At 37.5% G+C, this 17157-nt stretch overlaps 1 protein-coding gene across 1 annotated transcript; it reads left to right on the top strand.

Moving 5' to 3' along the window:
• The first annotated feature begins 8014 nt into the window (after positions 1-8014).
• On the top strand, positions 8015-8848 carry LOC110933665. The gene has a single exon (XM_022176875.1). It carries the CDS (start codon positions 8015-8017, stop codon positions 8846-8848), a length of 834 nt encoding a protein of 277 aa, XP_022032567.1.
• The last annotated feature ends 8309 nt before the right edge of the window (positions 8849-17157 follow it).

The raw sequence follows: 17157 nt of genomic DNA, 5'->3' as shown, positions 1-17157 counted from the left end.
CTCTACCCAAAACATAAGTTTCATAAAAATAAGATATAGCAAATTTAGAAATCCTGCTAACCTCTATAAGACACAGATTTAACACATCATTTTCAAGAATCAAACGGAATGATTTATCATGTAAGTCACTGATGAAATGAATATCATTTTTTTTTCAAAAAACACACTCCCAAACTTGTTTGTCATGTTCAGTACTCAGAATTTTGAAAATCAGCTCTTCAATATCAGTTGTCTAAAATCTTTTTGAATTTTTCAAAAATTTATGCTAAAACACACTGAAAATCTTTTTGGATTTTTTTTTAGACAACAGAAATAAAATGCAGAAAAGAAATATTTACACACAATATTTTTGTGAGTTTGTGTAAGAGGATCATATCAGTTTGTGAGACAAATCACCAACACCGTTAAGCTTCATTTCAATTTAATTTCTAAATGATTCACTTAGCTTGTTAGTATACTGATCCACTTAAATTTTCACACAAAGTTCAACTGTTTCGAGATACGAGATTAATGTTTTAGAGACTTAAACTTATTCGCGTGTCCCACCTCAGAATATACTCCCGTATCCAGATCCCAATATTCAGTCTTACAGGTGAGTATACCTAGATGATATCTGTAAGGGGTTAAATGCGAAACCGTGAGAGCTCAGGTTAGAACTTTCGTTCAGCAAAGAGATGACGGCTCGACTTTTGGTGGGTCCCCCTTTAGAGGATCTTTTTTACAACAGCACATGATTTGCATTTTGCAATGTTTTATCATTTTTTATGCTGAGGGTAGGCTATATTTCAAGCATTTGTGGAAAGTATTATACGGGGACTAGGTCAGAATTTCCATTCAGCTGAAGTCCCGGGATAATACCCCAGATATCACTAAGCATAAAGACCTAGTATCTCAGAAAGAGGGGTCCTTCAAACAAGATTTCGGGGGTTACCCATATACCCGAGAGATGTTACCCACAATTAAGAAAGTTTGAATTTAGATTTATATCTTGTTACAATCTACTAAATGTGCAAAAACCTACTGGCATATCATCAGTGAGACCGTTAATCACATTTTTGACTTTCCAATTCTTTAGCGTGTTGTGATAGTCCACTGATGTACTATCATTTCCTCTTTTATACAACAAAAACTCATTTTTGTTTTTATCATGTTTTTTCTATTTATCAAATTTTTAATGTTTTTGGATTTTCTGATTAAAATTTTTACTCCCCCTAAAATTCAAACTCATTAAAGAAAATAGAAAACAAACTGTATAAACAATCTGACAACTCACATCAAATCACTTCAGATCACCATCCACTTTGCATAAACAATCAGAACTCCCCCTTACAACAAACTATTTTCCCATTAGATTTCAAAACACTTAAGTTTGTTTTAATCAAATGGTTTTTTCGGAAAATTAGTTTTGTTGATTTTATCACTTGTAGAAAACGGGGATCATTTCATCACATTGTTTTCAACCACTTGTAAGGAGATTACATCAAGTTCAAATTAATAACCTTGATTAATCACTTTGTCAGAACAAACCTCTTTACCACTTGTAAGATTACCAACCAAACATATACAAAGAATGATGCCGATTCATGCTCCACGATTACCCACTTGGGAGCTCCGGCAAGTTAGGTTTTTACTCAAACATTATATCCACCCAAGCCTGACCAGCCTTGGGTGATTTTGGTACACATCTATCCCACCAACATTTTGATTTGTAAAACTCTTTAGCACCCTTTACCTTCCTATCAACCATCTTACCAAAAATATGTTTGACTTTCCCGTTGAAAGCCTTCTCAACATCAAATTCTCTTTTACCAATGAAGAATTGATTTGAGATCTCAACCTATCCAACTTTCGACTTCAGATTTTCCTTTGATAACGGAGGAAAATTTTCATCATTCATCTCTGGAATGGAATCCACAATCTTTTTCTCAACAAATGACTCCTCTGATTTTATGGAATCAGATTCATTGTCAGAACTACTCTTAGAACTTTTAACAACCCATTTTTGCTTGTTCATATCACCTTTTCTTTTATAAAAACGTTTTGAACTTTCACCCTTTTCAGAACTAGAATTATCAATCATTTTATCATTTTTCAAAGATAGTTTTGTCTTATCAACAAACTTTCTTCTCGAAACAAAGTTAGAAGAAACTCCATTTTCTTTGTAGTTGGACTTGGGACAATTCCAAGCAATATGTCCAACTTCTTGGCATTTGAAGCAAGTTCTTCTATCAACTCTTTTGGCAAACATTCTCACATTCTTCTTCACTTCTGTAAGAAACTCCTGGTTTGATTGTTTCCAGAAAGGTTTCTTCTGTTCATCCTCTGAACTTCCACCTGCAACAAATTTTGTTTTTGGTTTGTAATTTTTCTCATTTTTATAATTTTCCGAAGTACTAAAAACCTAGACCTTTCTTTTTGAAATTACTGTTATGGTTCTGTTTCTTCTGAAAACCATAACCCATCTTCCTGTTAACTCTTTGTTGAGTTCTTGAAGGAGTGTACTTGTTAGGTTTTCCACTAAGATTTGAATCTTTTATTTCAGAAATATTGATTTCAGTTAATTTGCAAACCTGTTTAATCATTTCAGTTTTAACACTTCTTATTGGAAATTCCTCATCAGAATATAATTTGTCTGAATCATTCAACGTATATGCTACTTTGATTGATCCGTCATCCAAATTAGATTTTGATAGTAAAAATTCCTTATTGTAAACCCTCTTGACCGACGAACTCGGACTCTTCTCAGACGAACTCGAACTTTCTGACTTAGACTCTGACTTTAACCCTTCATCCATATCCAACACCTGATCAACAACTTTCTTTACCAACTCAGACTCATGATCAGTGTCAGACGCTGTGAATGTAACATCAATATTGTCTAGTAATTCATCAATGACTTCAGACTTTAACTTGATGTTGAGAGCCTTATTAACACGTTCCTCATTTGGATTTCTGGGAGAATAACTCTCAAAGATTGGGGGCGGACATCTGTTATACTTGACACTTGGTTTCTTACCAGTATCAGTATCTTCAGTCTTTTCCTTCTTGAAAGCCTCAAGACCTGCAACAGTAGGATAAACACGATCAATCAAATAATCACAAGTAGTATAACTCAACTGTAATCGTTTAATCCTTTCACTCTCAATCTTCTCACGTTCCAACTCCTGTTTCAACTTAGCACAGTCTTCAATATACTCATTGATGACGCTCTGCTTAGTCATTAATATTGCGCTCATTTTTTCATTTGCCTTTTCAATTTCTGAATTTGTCTTTTTCAGACTATCAACTGTTCTGTTCAGCACATCGTATGACTCTTTCACATACTTCACATCAGACAATAAATCTTCTTTGATCTTCTCCAACTCAGCAATCTTATTTTCTTTCTCCTCACAAGCTTTGCAAAATTCTGAATATTTCAAACATGGTTTTTCAACTTCAACCACTTTTTCAACTATCTTCTCAACTTCGACAGTCTTTTCAACTTCAACAAGTTTCTCGATTTCAACATTTTTTTCTATTTCGACAATCTTCTCCACTTCGACAACTTTTTCAACTTCAACTATTTTCTCTACCACTTTCTCCACTTCAACAACTTTTTCTATTGCATTCTCAGTCACTGCTTCATCTTTTGTTTCTCCAGCTTCTGTCTTTGCCTTTTCATCATCAAGTAACTTTGCTGCTTCTAGCTCTCTCTTCAATCTGTCAATCTTCTTTTGATTCAGCATCTCAACTTTATCTACATAGAAAAAATTAAAACTATCAGGATCAATGTTTTTTCTACATTTGTTAAGATATTCTTCCTCATCATCAGTATCAATATCACTTCCTAGATCTGGAAAAATTGGGATTCTTTTCTGACTAGCCTCATTTTCACCCAGAATTCTAGCAACAAGAGCTGTTCCAGGTATGTATTTGTCCCAACTAAATCCCTCGGCAACCTTTTCATCATCTTGATGAATAATCAAAGCTTTCTTCTTTCCATCATCAATGGCACGAGATGATGATGGTTGTTGCTCAATCTGATGAAAATTGATTTCTGGTAATAATTGTTCTTATCTTGATTCCAAGTTGCTTCTTGATTTTTACACTCTCGTTTAAAGTGTCCTTTTCCTTTACAACGGAAATAGGTAACTTTAGACTTGTCAAAACCTAATGGAGAAGTAGCCAGTCCCCGAAACTCATCTCTGCCTGTGATTTCTGGAATTTTTCAGCTCTTCTAACAGCACTGGCCATGCACCATTTCACATCCATCAATTCAAGTTCTTCTGCATCAACCTGATCATAATCTTCTTTCGTAAGCATCGGATTACCAATTCTTCCTGCAACTAGACTTTCATACGACTCTAACATGGCGACAAGAGATGCCATGTGTTGATTAGCCATTTCAGGAGACAGATTTTGACCATTCTGAATGTTCAAAGTCACATTGCATTGAAGATTTGTAGAATTCTGCTGTTGAGGACTTGATGTTGTGCTGTTTGGATCAAAGCTTGAAAATGATGAAGAATATCCACCACTATGAGTTGTAGTGCTAACATTAGGACTAGATGATCCATCAGCACTAAAACCAGTTTGGATTTTTTTGACTGGAACTGGGGGTAGCCTCAAACTTGTTCCCTCGGTAATACAAACTGACATCCTGTTTAGCATTTGGATTTGTCATGATCGCCGTTTTCTGAATATCCAATTCCTGCTCTTCAATTTTCTGAATGAACTGTGCCAAATTCATACTTTCGGACTTCCTCATGAGTTTCACAATCATCAAATAAGTTCCCCACTTATGCTGTGGTAAGGCCTCAGCTAGTTTATCGATCCACTCATCATCCTCTTTTTTAATGTCCAATCTTCCCATTTCCAATACCAGATGACAATACCTATCAATGGTCTGCTTTGTTGTTTCATGATCAAAAGCTGAAAACATATCAAACGATTTCTTCAATAAAGCCTTTTTGTTTTTGATCATATCTGCACTTCCTCTGAATTTCTGAATCAGTGCCTCCCAAATTGATCTAGCTGTACCATTATGTTGAAGTAAAACAAAGATATCTTCTTTTATCGCTTGTTGAAGAATACTGATCATCATTTTTTCACTTGTAAATTTTAACTTGTCACTCTCTGAATAGTCAACAATAGCTTTTTCAATTCCACGTTCATTCTTTGGTCTTTCGTATTCTTTCAACAATGAACACCATGCATCAAATTTGTAAGCTTGCACCCAGTTCTCGAATCGATTTTTCCAACCTTGAAAATCTTCAATATACATGAGTTTTGGCGGTTTCTGATAAGTTCCTGACTCATTCTCATTATACACAGTTTCAGCAGCAGTAACTGGAGCAACCGGTGTTACGAATGCATTGTAGAATTCTTCAGCCATGATTCGGTTACACGTTTTTCAATAATAAACAGTTTCAAGCGGAATAACAAGTTCACTTTCAAGCGAGATACCCTATACAAGTTCAAGTGGAATAAGCTTGCAATTTCAAGCGAAATAACTAACAAACAACTTCAAGCGGAATATCTAGCAAACAGTTTCAAGCGAAATACTCAATTTAGCAATTTGGAGCGAAATCACCAAAATTTTGAAGCGGAATCTCTTATCTCGAGCGGAATCACAAACGGAATTCTCAACTTGAAGCGAAATCAGTGTACTTTCGAGCGAAATACCAGTTTTCGCTTGTAAATCTTCAAGCGGAATAAGCAAACTCGAGCGGAATCTCAATTGTTCGTTCAAGCGGAATCTAGTCTAAGGTCCATTTTTTGTCATTTTAGATCGAATTTTGCTCTGTAACTTTCAAAGGTTTGTCAACAAGCAGTTTTACACAATCTGTGAGAATTTTAGCCGATTTTGACCATTAAATCTTGTTCTATTGAAGAAAGAAGGTGTAGAAGTCAGAAAAATGGTTGTTTTTGGCATGAACTTTTCTTCCTGAGCTCTGATACCAATTGTAGGATCGGTTCAAGACCCAAACGAGTCAAACAGAAGAGCTCTTATCCGTTTCAGAGGCGGAAACTAAGAAACGGACTTGAAAACAGCTTGTTTCACTTAAATTTGCCTTGTATATTGATAAACTTCAGTTTACAAACAGACGGCACTTCGGCAGCACCTCGGTACCGGAAAATCAGAATCGTCACCAATGATTACGCTTGAAAGCTATTTATAGAGGTGTTGATTTCGCTTGAAAGAGATGTGTGGCAGTTCAAGCGTAATCAGCTCAATTACACACTAAAACCTCCTATTTTCTCGTACAACGTGCCCTGATCTAACAATTCTAGAACTAGACTCGATACAAGACGAAGTCGACAGATAATTGCACCAACAGTCTCGGGGAGGGTATTACTAATGTTAAAATGGGTTATTATACTAACACGTGTGCATTTGTATAAATTATAGATAATTCTCAGAAATCCTTACAGAAAACCTAAAACAACAATGTGAGTAATCTCCTTTTTGTAAACAGTCTTTACAAAACCTTAATCATTTTACAATGCAATTTAGCAGTGATTGAGTCTTTGTAATTCTACGATTATTGTCGGTGTGTTGGGGTTTTGTATACAAAATGTGAGACACGTTACCATTGGACAAAGAGTTAGCCAATGTGTAATATGACCCACCAGTCAGGATTGACAGTACTGAATGAGTAATTGGGTAGATGTAAACTTTGTAATCGCTCTCAATACTGTTTAAATTAATAAAACTTTCTTGATTGGACTGGGATTCACTCACCAGTATTTCCCACTAACAAAATGTTTTTAAAACGCGTTTCAGGTAACACAATGTGAAAGCCGATTAGAAGCCAGCTGGACAGCACTGAAGGCTTGGAAAAGTGGCTATAAAAGTTACCTAAATAAAGAAGGCGTTTTATTTCAATAAAATGGGATTTATCCCTATAAATCAGTTTGTAATGAAAACTTGGGTTTTGTCCCAATGTATTTATTTATATAAAATGTGGTGTTTTACTCTGATAAAATATTTTCTAACTACGGTCCTGATGTAATTTCCGCTGCCAATTTAATAAACACCGATACCACCAACGCTGTTGTTCGCGGCCGCCCGTTCCCGGACAGATAGGGGGCGAGGGTTGCGACACGTAGGAAAAAGAATCACTTAAAACGGACACTTAGATAGAAAGTTATGCAAGTTTGAAGTTGAAATTGTGAAAAATTAGAGCTGGGCAAACAGATGCAGGTTTAAACCATGGTCTCCCCCGCGGCACACGGAGGGAGCCACTCATTCTGTCGCGACACGCGGGGCTCACTCGCGGCCCGCGTAAACTTAAGGGTGATCTGTCGCGGGGCGCGACAGACCAAAATGCTGAAATTTTATTTTCTTTTCAATTGTATGATTCCAGAACTTGTTTATACATATTTTAACATCGTCAAAACTAACATTTAACGTGGTTTTGACATTAGGTGATGTTGGTCTCACTCCAGATGATGATCAAGCAAGAATTCAAGAACCAAACACAATATTTTGAAGCTTCCGTGCTAATCTAATTTTGTTTTAGACAATGTTCGTTTTGTAATCATTGATCTAAATGCTGAATGTTTTTAAACTAGTTGGTTAGTTAACTGAAATTCTATGACTAAGTAAGCTTGTTATTGTAACTAAGTTTTGTGCAAGTAATGCATTTATTGTAAAAATGTGTTCTTTTATATAAAAATCTTAATTAAATGAGACGGGTGTTACAAGTTGGTAATCAGAGCTCAAGGTTGTTAACAAAGTGTGTTTGGTTCAAGCTTGATCAAACATCCGGTAAAAATTAGTTACTTTAGTAGATTTTATTAAATGTTAGAAAAAGAAATGTGAATTGACGGGTACGGGAAGAGCGTGTTAACACACTCAAACCCGGAAAGTGCACTAAATGAGAACGGCTAAAGCAAGTGATGAACTTGGCTAAATCGAAGTGAATAAAGTATATGTTATAAATGAAATGTTTAACAATTGGTAGAAACATTTCAGTTTCAAGATGACGGAAAAAGGTAACAATGATGCGGTGCGATAGTCACCGAACAAATGAAAGAGGTGATTGCCGAAGAGGTAGGAAAGGCAATCGAGAATAGTCTATCCGGTTTTATAGACAGAATTCAAAATACGGTGCTTTTGTTAGTTGAAGAACGGGTTAAAAGGTTAGAAGATAATGTCAACCTTGTGAAGGAAAAATCCGTAGAACGGAAAGGTTGCTCATACAAAGAGTTTATGGCTTGTAAACCGCCAATCTACAATGGGGAGGTTGACCCGATAATATGCCAACGATGGCTAAGCGATGTCGAAGGGGTGTTTGAAAGGACCCACTGTGATGTAAGCGATTTTGTGGCTTACGGAACGGGTCAGTTAAGGGGTCAAGCCAAGGATTGGTGGGATAATAAGAAGAAGGAGATTGGAGCCGAAGCTGCAAAGGCTATGACGTGGGACGAGTTTAAGGTACCATTCCTTAAACACCACAGTCCCAAGGCGGTCATCAACAGAATCAAGGAGAAATTCATCCAGTTAAGGCAAAAGGGTGAATCAATTGATAAGATCACGGGTATTTTCATGGATAAGCTGAGATTCTATGATGAGTTAGTGACTACCGAAGAGCAGAAGATATACTACTATTACAATATGCTGAGCGCTGAATATCGAGAGTTCATGACTCCCTCGAAGTACGAGACCCTCACGGAAATCATTAACACCGCCCGGGAGCGGGAGATTGAATTAAAGAAACAAATAGAGAGGGGCGAACGAAGGGCGCAGGATGTGAATCCAAGTCCGACAAAGAAGGCGAGAACAACGGAGTCGGCAAGAAAATCTGATGTGAAGGGCGGATCGCCAAGTTTTAAGGTGTGCAGAAAGGGGCATAAAGGTTAATGCCGTTTCAAAGACAAACCGTGTCCCATATGTGGAAAGATGGGGCACACGGCTTCGCTGTGCCCGGGAAAAGTTTCTGTTTGCTACAAATGTTATCAACCGGGTCATAAGAAATCTGAATGCCCAGAATTGATCGGAAACAAAGATAACAAAGAATCTCCAGCAGAAACTCAAAAGACGAAGGCCAGATCCTTCCAACTAACCGCGGCTGAAGCGAAGACAGAACCCGATGTGGTCTCAAGTATATTCGCAATAAACTCAATTCCTGCACGTGTATTATTTGATACGGGTGCGAATAAATCCTTTATTTCACATGGATTTATTCGACATCCTTCATTTGTATTGACGAAATTATCTATGCCCTTAGAAGTTGAAATAGGGGACAACAAGAGTTTTATAGTGTGTGATGTTTGTCAAGGCTGTAAATTGAGTATCGATGACGAAGAATACTCAATAGATCTAATCCCGATGTCGATGGGAGAATTCCAAGTGGTTGTTAGGATGGATTGGTTATCCCGATACCATGCAAAAGTCGTGTGTTTCCGTAAAGAGATAAAGTTAACATCTCCGAGCAGAAAATACGTGACTATCTATGGCGAGAAAGGATGCAATCCTATGATATGCTCGATGTTAAAAGCTCACAAGCTTATGAGGCACGGATGTAGAGCGTTTATGATATACGCGAATGAACCAGGGAAAGAATTACCGAAGATTGGAGACGTACCGGTGGTACGTGATTACGAAGACATGTTCCCGAAAGACTTGCCCGGAATATCGCCCGAACGGGAGGTAGAGTTCGGAACCGAATTGATTCCGGGCGCAAAACCCGTAGCCAAGGCGCCGTACCGACTCGCGCCATCGGAGTTACAAGAATTAGTTTTGCAAATTCAAGACTTGCTCGATAAGGGATTTATAAGGCCGAGTGTGTCTCCTTAGGGCGCACCGGTATTGTTCGTGAAAAAGAAAGACAGGAGCATGCGAATGTGTATCGATTACCGGGAGTTAAACAAACTCACGATGAAGAATCGATACCCGCTCCTGAGAATAGATGATTTATTCGACCAACTACAAGGTGCGAATTGGTTCTCAAAAATCGACCTTAGATTGGGATACCATCAATTAAAGGTCAAGGAAGAAGATGTACTGAAAACGGCCTTTCGTACTCGGTACGGGCACTATGAGTTCCTCGTGATGTCTTTCGGATTGACGAATGCACCCGCGTCTTTCATGGATCTCATGAACCGGGTTTGCAAGCCTATGTTGGATAAGTCGGTAATCGTGTTTATCAATGATATTCTAGTATACTTGAAAAATGAGGCGGATCACACGCATCATTTACAAGAGGTGTTAGAGACGCTCAGACGAGAAAGACTGTATGCAAAATTTTCGAAGTGTGCCTTCTGGTTACGAGAGGTACAATTTCTCGGTCACATCATTAGTGCCGATGGAATTCTAGTAGATCCATCAAAGATAGAAGCTGTGTCACAATGGAGCCTCTGAAGAATCCTTCGGAAATTAGAAGTTTCTTAGGGCTGCGAGATACTATAGGAGATTCATTCAAGATTTCTCCAAGATTGCTTTGTCGCTAACTAAATTAACTCGCAAGGAGGAAAGATTTATATGGGGTGTTGAACAGGAAAAGGCGTTCCAAACGCTAAAGGAGAAGTTAACTCACGCTCTGGTATTAACGTTCCCGGACGGAGTCGACGATATGGTAGTCTGCTCGGATGCGTCACATTCGGGGCTCCGATGTGTTTTGATGCAACGAGGCAAAGTGATAACTTATGCCTCGAGACAACTGAAGATGCACGAAAAGAAATACCCCACGCACGATCTTGAATTGGCGGCGGTGGTATTTACATTAAAACTATGGAGACATTATTTATATGGAGTGAAGTGCACTATATTCACTGACCATAAAAGTTTGAAATACTTCTTCGACCAAAAGGAGTTGAATATGAAATAGAGGCGGTGGTTGGAAACGGTGAAAGACTATGATTGCGAAATACATTACCACCCCGGGAAAGCCAATTTCGTGGCGGATGCCTTGAGCAGGAAAACAGATTATGTTCCAATACGAGTACGGTCGATGCAGCTTGTTGTGACCTCGGGTTTACTTAAACGAATCTTAGGAGCACAAGTCGAGGCGATAAAAGAAGAAAATTGGAAGAGTGAAAGAATCGTTTGCCAATTGGAAGAGTTAACGGATAATAATAATGGGATGAAAACCCGTTTGGCAGAATATGGATTCCTAACTCGTGTGGAGATAAAAAGCTTCTACTCGATGAAGCACATAAAAGCCGTTACTCCATCCATCCGGGAGCGACCAAGATGTATAACGACTTGAAACAAAATTACTGGTGGCCCGGAATGAAAAAGGATGTGGCTAAGTATGTGGAAAAATGTTTGACCTGTTTGCAAGTCAAGGCGGAACACCAAAGACCCTATGGTAAGCTTCAGCCATTGGATATTCCAGTTTGGAAATGGTAACATGTTAACATGTTCCTGTTGACCAAACTGCCAAGGACGAACCGAGGATTCGATGCTATATGGGTGGTTGTTGATAGACTGACGAAAAGCAGTCACTTTATTCCCATACATGAGACTTATATGTCAGAAAAGATGTCGGAAGTGTATACTAATGAGATAGTGGCACGCCACGGAATACTGGTATCCATCGTGTCCGACAGGGATACCCGGTTTACTTCAAACTTTTGGCGAGATTTCCAAGAACAGATGGGAACGAAGCTTTTTATCAGCACTGCATACCATCCTCAGACGGATGGGCAGAGTGAAAGAACGATACAGACACTAGAAGACATGCTGAGGGCATGTATTATTGATTTCGGGGGCAGTTGGGATGTGTATTTACCATTAGCAGAATTTTCTTATAACAACAGTTATCATGCTGGTATCGGCATGGCCCCGTATGAGATGCTATATGGTAGAAAATGTAGAACCCGGTGTGTTGGGGTGAGGTGGGTCTGCGTGAACTGGCCCATAAAGATGTAGTTCGAGCAACTAAAGAGAAAATTGATAAGGTTCGAGCTCATTTGAAAGCGGCTCAAGACAGACAGAAGTCTTATACCGACAAAAGACGAAAACCGATCGAATTTCAGGTGGGCGACAGAGTTATGTTGAAAGTGTCCCCATGGAAGGGAGTTATACGGTTCATGAAATGAGGGAAATTAAGTCCGAGGTTTATTGGACCGTTTAAAATCATTGAACGGGTTGGCAAGGTAGCATATCGCCTTGAATTACCGGAAGAATTGAGCGGAATCCATGGCACTTTTCATGTGTCACAACTCCAGAAGTGTCTAGCTGAGGAAACGGCTTATATCCACTACGATGACATCGAGGTGGACAATAGCCTTAATTATGCGGTAAAGCCAATTGAGATTCTAGATCGGAAGGTTAAAGGTTTGCGGAACAAGAAAATTGATCAAGTGAAGATCAAGTGGAAGCACAGAAAAGGGGCAGATACAACATGGGAATCCGAAGAGGAGATGCGACGTCTCTACCCAACATTATTCGGTACGTATTTCGGTTTTGAGGACGAAACCCTTTTAAAGGGGGTGGACTTGTAACACCCCGAAAATATAAAGCTTTATTTATAAATACAATGTTTGTAATAAATAAATAAACTAACTAGGAATGAAAATAACCTAGTTAGGGGAAAGTCTTGTAGTAACAAGTTAGAGGATTAAAAACACCCAAAATAAAAACTTAATGATAGTTGGAGGGTTAAAGGTGTCAAAATGGAAACTAATTATATTAAAACAAAAAAATAAACACCAAACACACACTTGTGTGTGTGCCTGGTCGATCAAACACAGAGGGGGCGACCAAGACTTCTCCAAACCCTAGTTTATGCTATTTGATCAAAATTGAAGGCCTAAATCTGTTCCAAAACGAAATCCAAGCAAAGATTAGTGATCTCCTTAGTAAAGGGATCATAAGGTATGTGAAATTTCATCGAATGATTCCATCTAAAATTCTGGATAAGTACTTATAATTCGAAATTTAGCTTGCATGATTGTTGTTTGGATGGATTTGGAATGAAACTAAGACCAGGAATAAACACTAGTCAATTACTTGTTGAAATTTTGCTCATTACTTGTGAAATTCAAAATCACCAATGAAGGTGTTAAGTGGGTTTTGTAGAAACATGTTAAACACTAGGATATGAATATCATTCTAGTGTAATTTTAAGCCTTAGGAAGTAAACTCAGGTTTGTTGATGGAAAATTTGATATGAGCATGCCTAATTGAAGTTTAATCTTGACTAAATAATTAGTCATGAGCTTAATCGTAAATTGTATGAAATTATGCCTTTTAGGTGTTCGTAGAAATGCCTAAAAGAAAGCCTAATGTTGAAAATTTGAATTAAAATGCATACTTGAATATTTTGGCGAATTATGCGTGGAATGTTAAGAAAAGAGTTCTAAACAATTCGTGTTTGAACTCTATAGGAAAGGAAACCGGAACGTCGAGCGGACAAGCCGATGGTGACGCGCGTTTGAAGGGAGCGCTTTGAAGGTATGTAACCGTGATTCCGTTACATTATGTTACTTGAACAATATATTGCTTGAAGTTGTGTTTATTAGAAATGGTAGCATTAGTAGAAGTGATGATGATCACTACCTAGTTAATCGAGTCAATACTTGCTTAAGAAAACATTTGGTATTAATTGATAATGGAGGATTCCATAAATGAGCCAAACGGGTCAAATAATTGTCTAGTAGTCATTACGGAAGTGATTAAATGTCACTTAGCGATTGTAGATCACGGAGGCATAAAACCATGAAATGGGTAATGATACGCCGATGATCACAAGCCCATGGAATGGGTATATATGCTTAAAAGTCCCAGTTTTGGGTAACATAAATTTGATGCAAAACTATGCGGGTCGAACAAGTACAATAGGGGTTTATATACTTTCAGTCCGTAAACTCAATTTTTGATATGATAATCATGATAGATGCGTTGGTAATTTAATTACGGATGCGTAGGAAAAAGAATCACTTAAAACGGACACTTAGATAGAAAGTTATGCAAGTTTGAAGTTGGAATTGTGAAAAATTAGAGCTGGGCAAACAGATGCAGCTTTAAACCTGCACCCGCTGGAAAATGGTCTCCCCCGCGGCACGTGGAGGAGCCACTCATTCTGTCGCGACACGCGGGGCTCACTCTTGGCCCGCGTAAACTTAAGGGTGATCTGTCGCGGGGCGCGACAAACTAAAATGCTGAAATTTTATTTTCTTTTCAATCATATGATTCCAGAACTTGTTTATACATATTTTAACATCGTCAAAACTAACATTTAACGTGGTTTTGACATTAGGTGATGTTGGTCTCACTCCGGATGGCGATCAAGCAAGAATTCAAGAACCGAACACAATATTTTAAAGCTTCCGCGCTAATCTAATTTTGTTTTAGACAATGTTCGTTTTGTAATCTTATCTAAATGTTGAATGTTTTTAAACTAGTTGGTTAGTTAACTGAAATTCTATGACTAAGTAAGCTTGTTATTGGAACTAAGTTTTGTGCAAGTAATGCATTTATTGTAAAAATGCGTTCTTTTATATAAAAATCTTAATTAAATGAGACGGGTGTTACATGATAGGTAGTTTATATGCCTTAGGAAAATGACCAAAATGCCTTTTTTGCGCATAAATTCAATTTATGCATATGTAACCTAAATTTTGACATTTAAACTGATTGTGCAACATTATTAAACATGTTTAGGCATATAAGACTTATCATAGGACTAGTTAGACCATCCGAACGCGCATTTCCGCAATTGACACGTTAAAGTAGCGTAAACTACCTTAACGGGCCAAAAGCACTTAGGATTGCTTTCAAATCAGAATGTAGGCTTTGTTAAACCATATCATATGAGTTCCAACACTCATTTGGTTTACAAGACCTCACTCTATCTGATCTCCCGATTTAGGTTCCGATATATTAACATAGTGATCCGATACTAGGTGCCACTTGATTCCTTGACTTCCCGAGCTTTGTTAGTTCACTAGATCAAGGATACTTGCAATCTTAGGTGAGTACATAGTCCCCATCTTTTTACGCTTTCCAAATGTTTTGAGGTAACTATGTGAGTACATAGTCCCCTCTTTTACTTTTTGCAAATATTTTGGGATGAAACACTTGTGCCTATATGTTACTTTCATGCTTTCATTGCTTTTCATGACATATACATGCTATGTTCATCTAGTACACATATAGTACATGATTTCAATTATGTTTTGCTATGTATGTTGACTAAGCATGCTAGCACATTGATTTCAATGATACTTTTGCGGATATGTTTACTCAGCATATGAGCACATTGATTTACATTGCATTTTTGCTACGTAGGTTGACTAAGCGTGCTAGCACATTGATTTCATGGACATTTCTACTTCGTATGTTTACTTAGCATACTTAGTACATGGTTTTTACATGACATGCTTACATTGGTTATGACATTTGGTATGTTTAACGGGACAAAAATACATTCATTAACATTGATCACGCCGCTCGGTAGTATGTAATGGTACCATAGGACTTGACAAATCTCGTTCCTCACTTCCTAGGTTTGTTTGGAAGTAGGGAATAACAGAATCCGAATACATTTTTGATAAACCATTGAATTGATAAGGGTTTATCCGACAGTCTCAAAGCTTGAATGTATGTGATAAACACAACCACATAAAGTTCATATCAAATAAAGCATTGGTTTTGCAAAACATAACTTTGATTTAAACTTTGATTTATTCAAAGACATTGTTTTGTACATGACATTTGGTTACACATGCCATTTGATTATACATGACATTATACATATGGTTTGAGTAAAGACTTTTTATTCACCATACAAGACATTGGTTGTTATCTGACATTTGATTATACAAGACATGGTTTAAACTTGACATCGGACATTGTTTACACATGACATTTGACATTGGTTTAAACAAGACATATTTGGTGGTTATTGGTAAGTGATTTAAATAACGAGGCGTGTGTAATATGATATAAGCATACGCCGCTGGTACTTCCTATATATAAGTGCTTTTATGATATTACATATCGTAGCGTTATCTAAACCACTTCGACAAAGACAAAGACATGAAACATTTTATACAAATGACATATTTTTCACAAAACATTGTTTTACAAATGACACATTTTGTGCAATTCATTTCTCACTTGGTTATTTATTTAACCATACATCATTCTTTTATATCATCTGGTTTTCATATTGATTTTCACATGATTTATAAAAGAAAACATTTTACAAGATTCATGACTACTTTTTGTTAAACACTTCTTTTAACATACAAGTCATGAATTCTCATCAACAAAACCTATGTATCTCACTGGCATTTTTATGTTGACGTACCTATTTTCACATGTGTTTTAGGAGCTAATGTATGAGGATGATCATGATACACTTAGGCGGACTTGGGCCTTAGTGACTTAAAATCAAGCAAGAAAAGTTTGATTTATGTTCCGCTTTCTATTTGAACTAAGACAATGTAAACAATTTAATTAAAAAAACCAAACTTTAAGTTCCATGTGTTATGAAACAATGATTCTATTACTCGACTCCCCGACGTTTCCGCCGCAGTTTGTTGTTTTACGCGGTCGGGGTGTGACAGAATAGTTGGTATCAGAGCTCATGGTTATAGGGAATTAGGTTATTAGTAATGCTTTGACCTAGACTATAACCTTTCTAGGACCCTAACACAAGCTATCTTGTGTTTAGATCTTAAAACAATAAATGTCACCTATCCTTAGGTGATTACCAAAACAAAAACACAAATTTCAAAATGATTTTGAAAATCAATCATCCATTCTTGTTCTTTTTGGCTTCATGCCTTCCAAATTTTCAAAATCTCGTCAAAGTTTGGGTCTAAATAATGTGAACACGTGCAATCTGGAAGGGTGGGTGCCTGTACCCCGAGTTTTCTGTCTAAGGCTAGAGTGTTCGTACAAATCCACATAATCGGACCGGTCACTCTTCCTGGGAACTCTTGGGGTGAGTGTCCACTTATAGGCTAAAGCATGTCTTCGCGATACATTATTATGGCCCATTTACTTCGATTAGTCACTGTGTGTCGTTTGTTTGTTTTGAGGTAACGAACAAATGACCACCATCCTTACATTTTGCCGGTATTTATGACAGCTCATTTTTGATCATATCAACTCATTCATTTTCTCTCATGTTTCCTCTTTTAGAATGCCTCCTCGACGAAACATACAACAACCTGATGCCGAAATGGCAACTATCATAGCACAGCAGATGGTTG

This window comes from Helianthus annuus, chromosome 4 (genome assembly GCF_002127325.2).
Source record: "Helianthus annuus cultivar XRQ/B chromosome 4, HanXRQr2.0-SUNRISE, whole genome shotgun sequence".
Lineage (NCBI taxonomy): Eukaryota > Viridiplantae > Streptophyta > Magnoliopsida > Asterales > Asteraceae > Helianthus > Helianthus annuus.
Note: the sequence above shows the minus strand (reverse complement) of the source record. Positions and strands in the feature narration are given on the sequence as shown.

What these genes read in the sequence shown, in the direction of transcription:
- LOC110933665 (XM_022176875.1), top strand. Translation starts at nt 8,015, where the DNA reads ATGAAAGAGGTGATTGCCGAAGAGGTAGGAAAGGCAATCGAGAATAGT.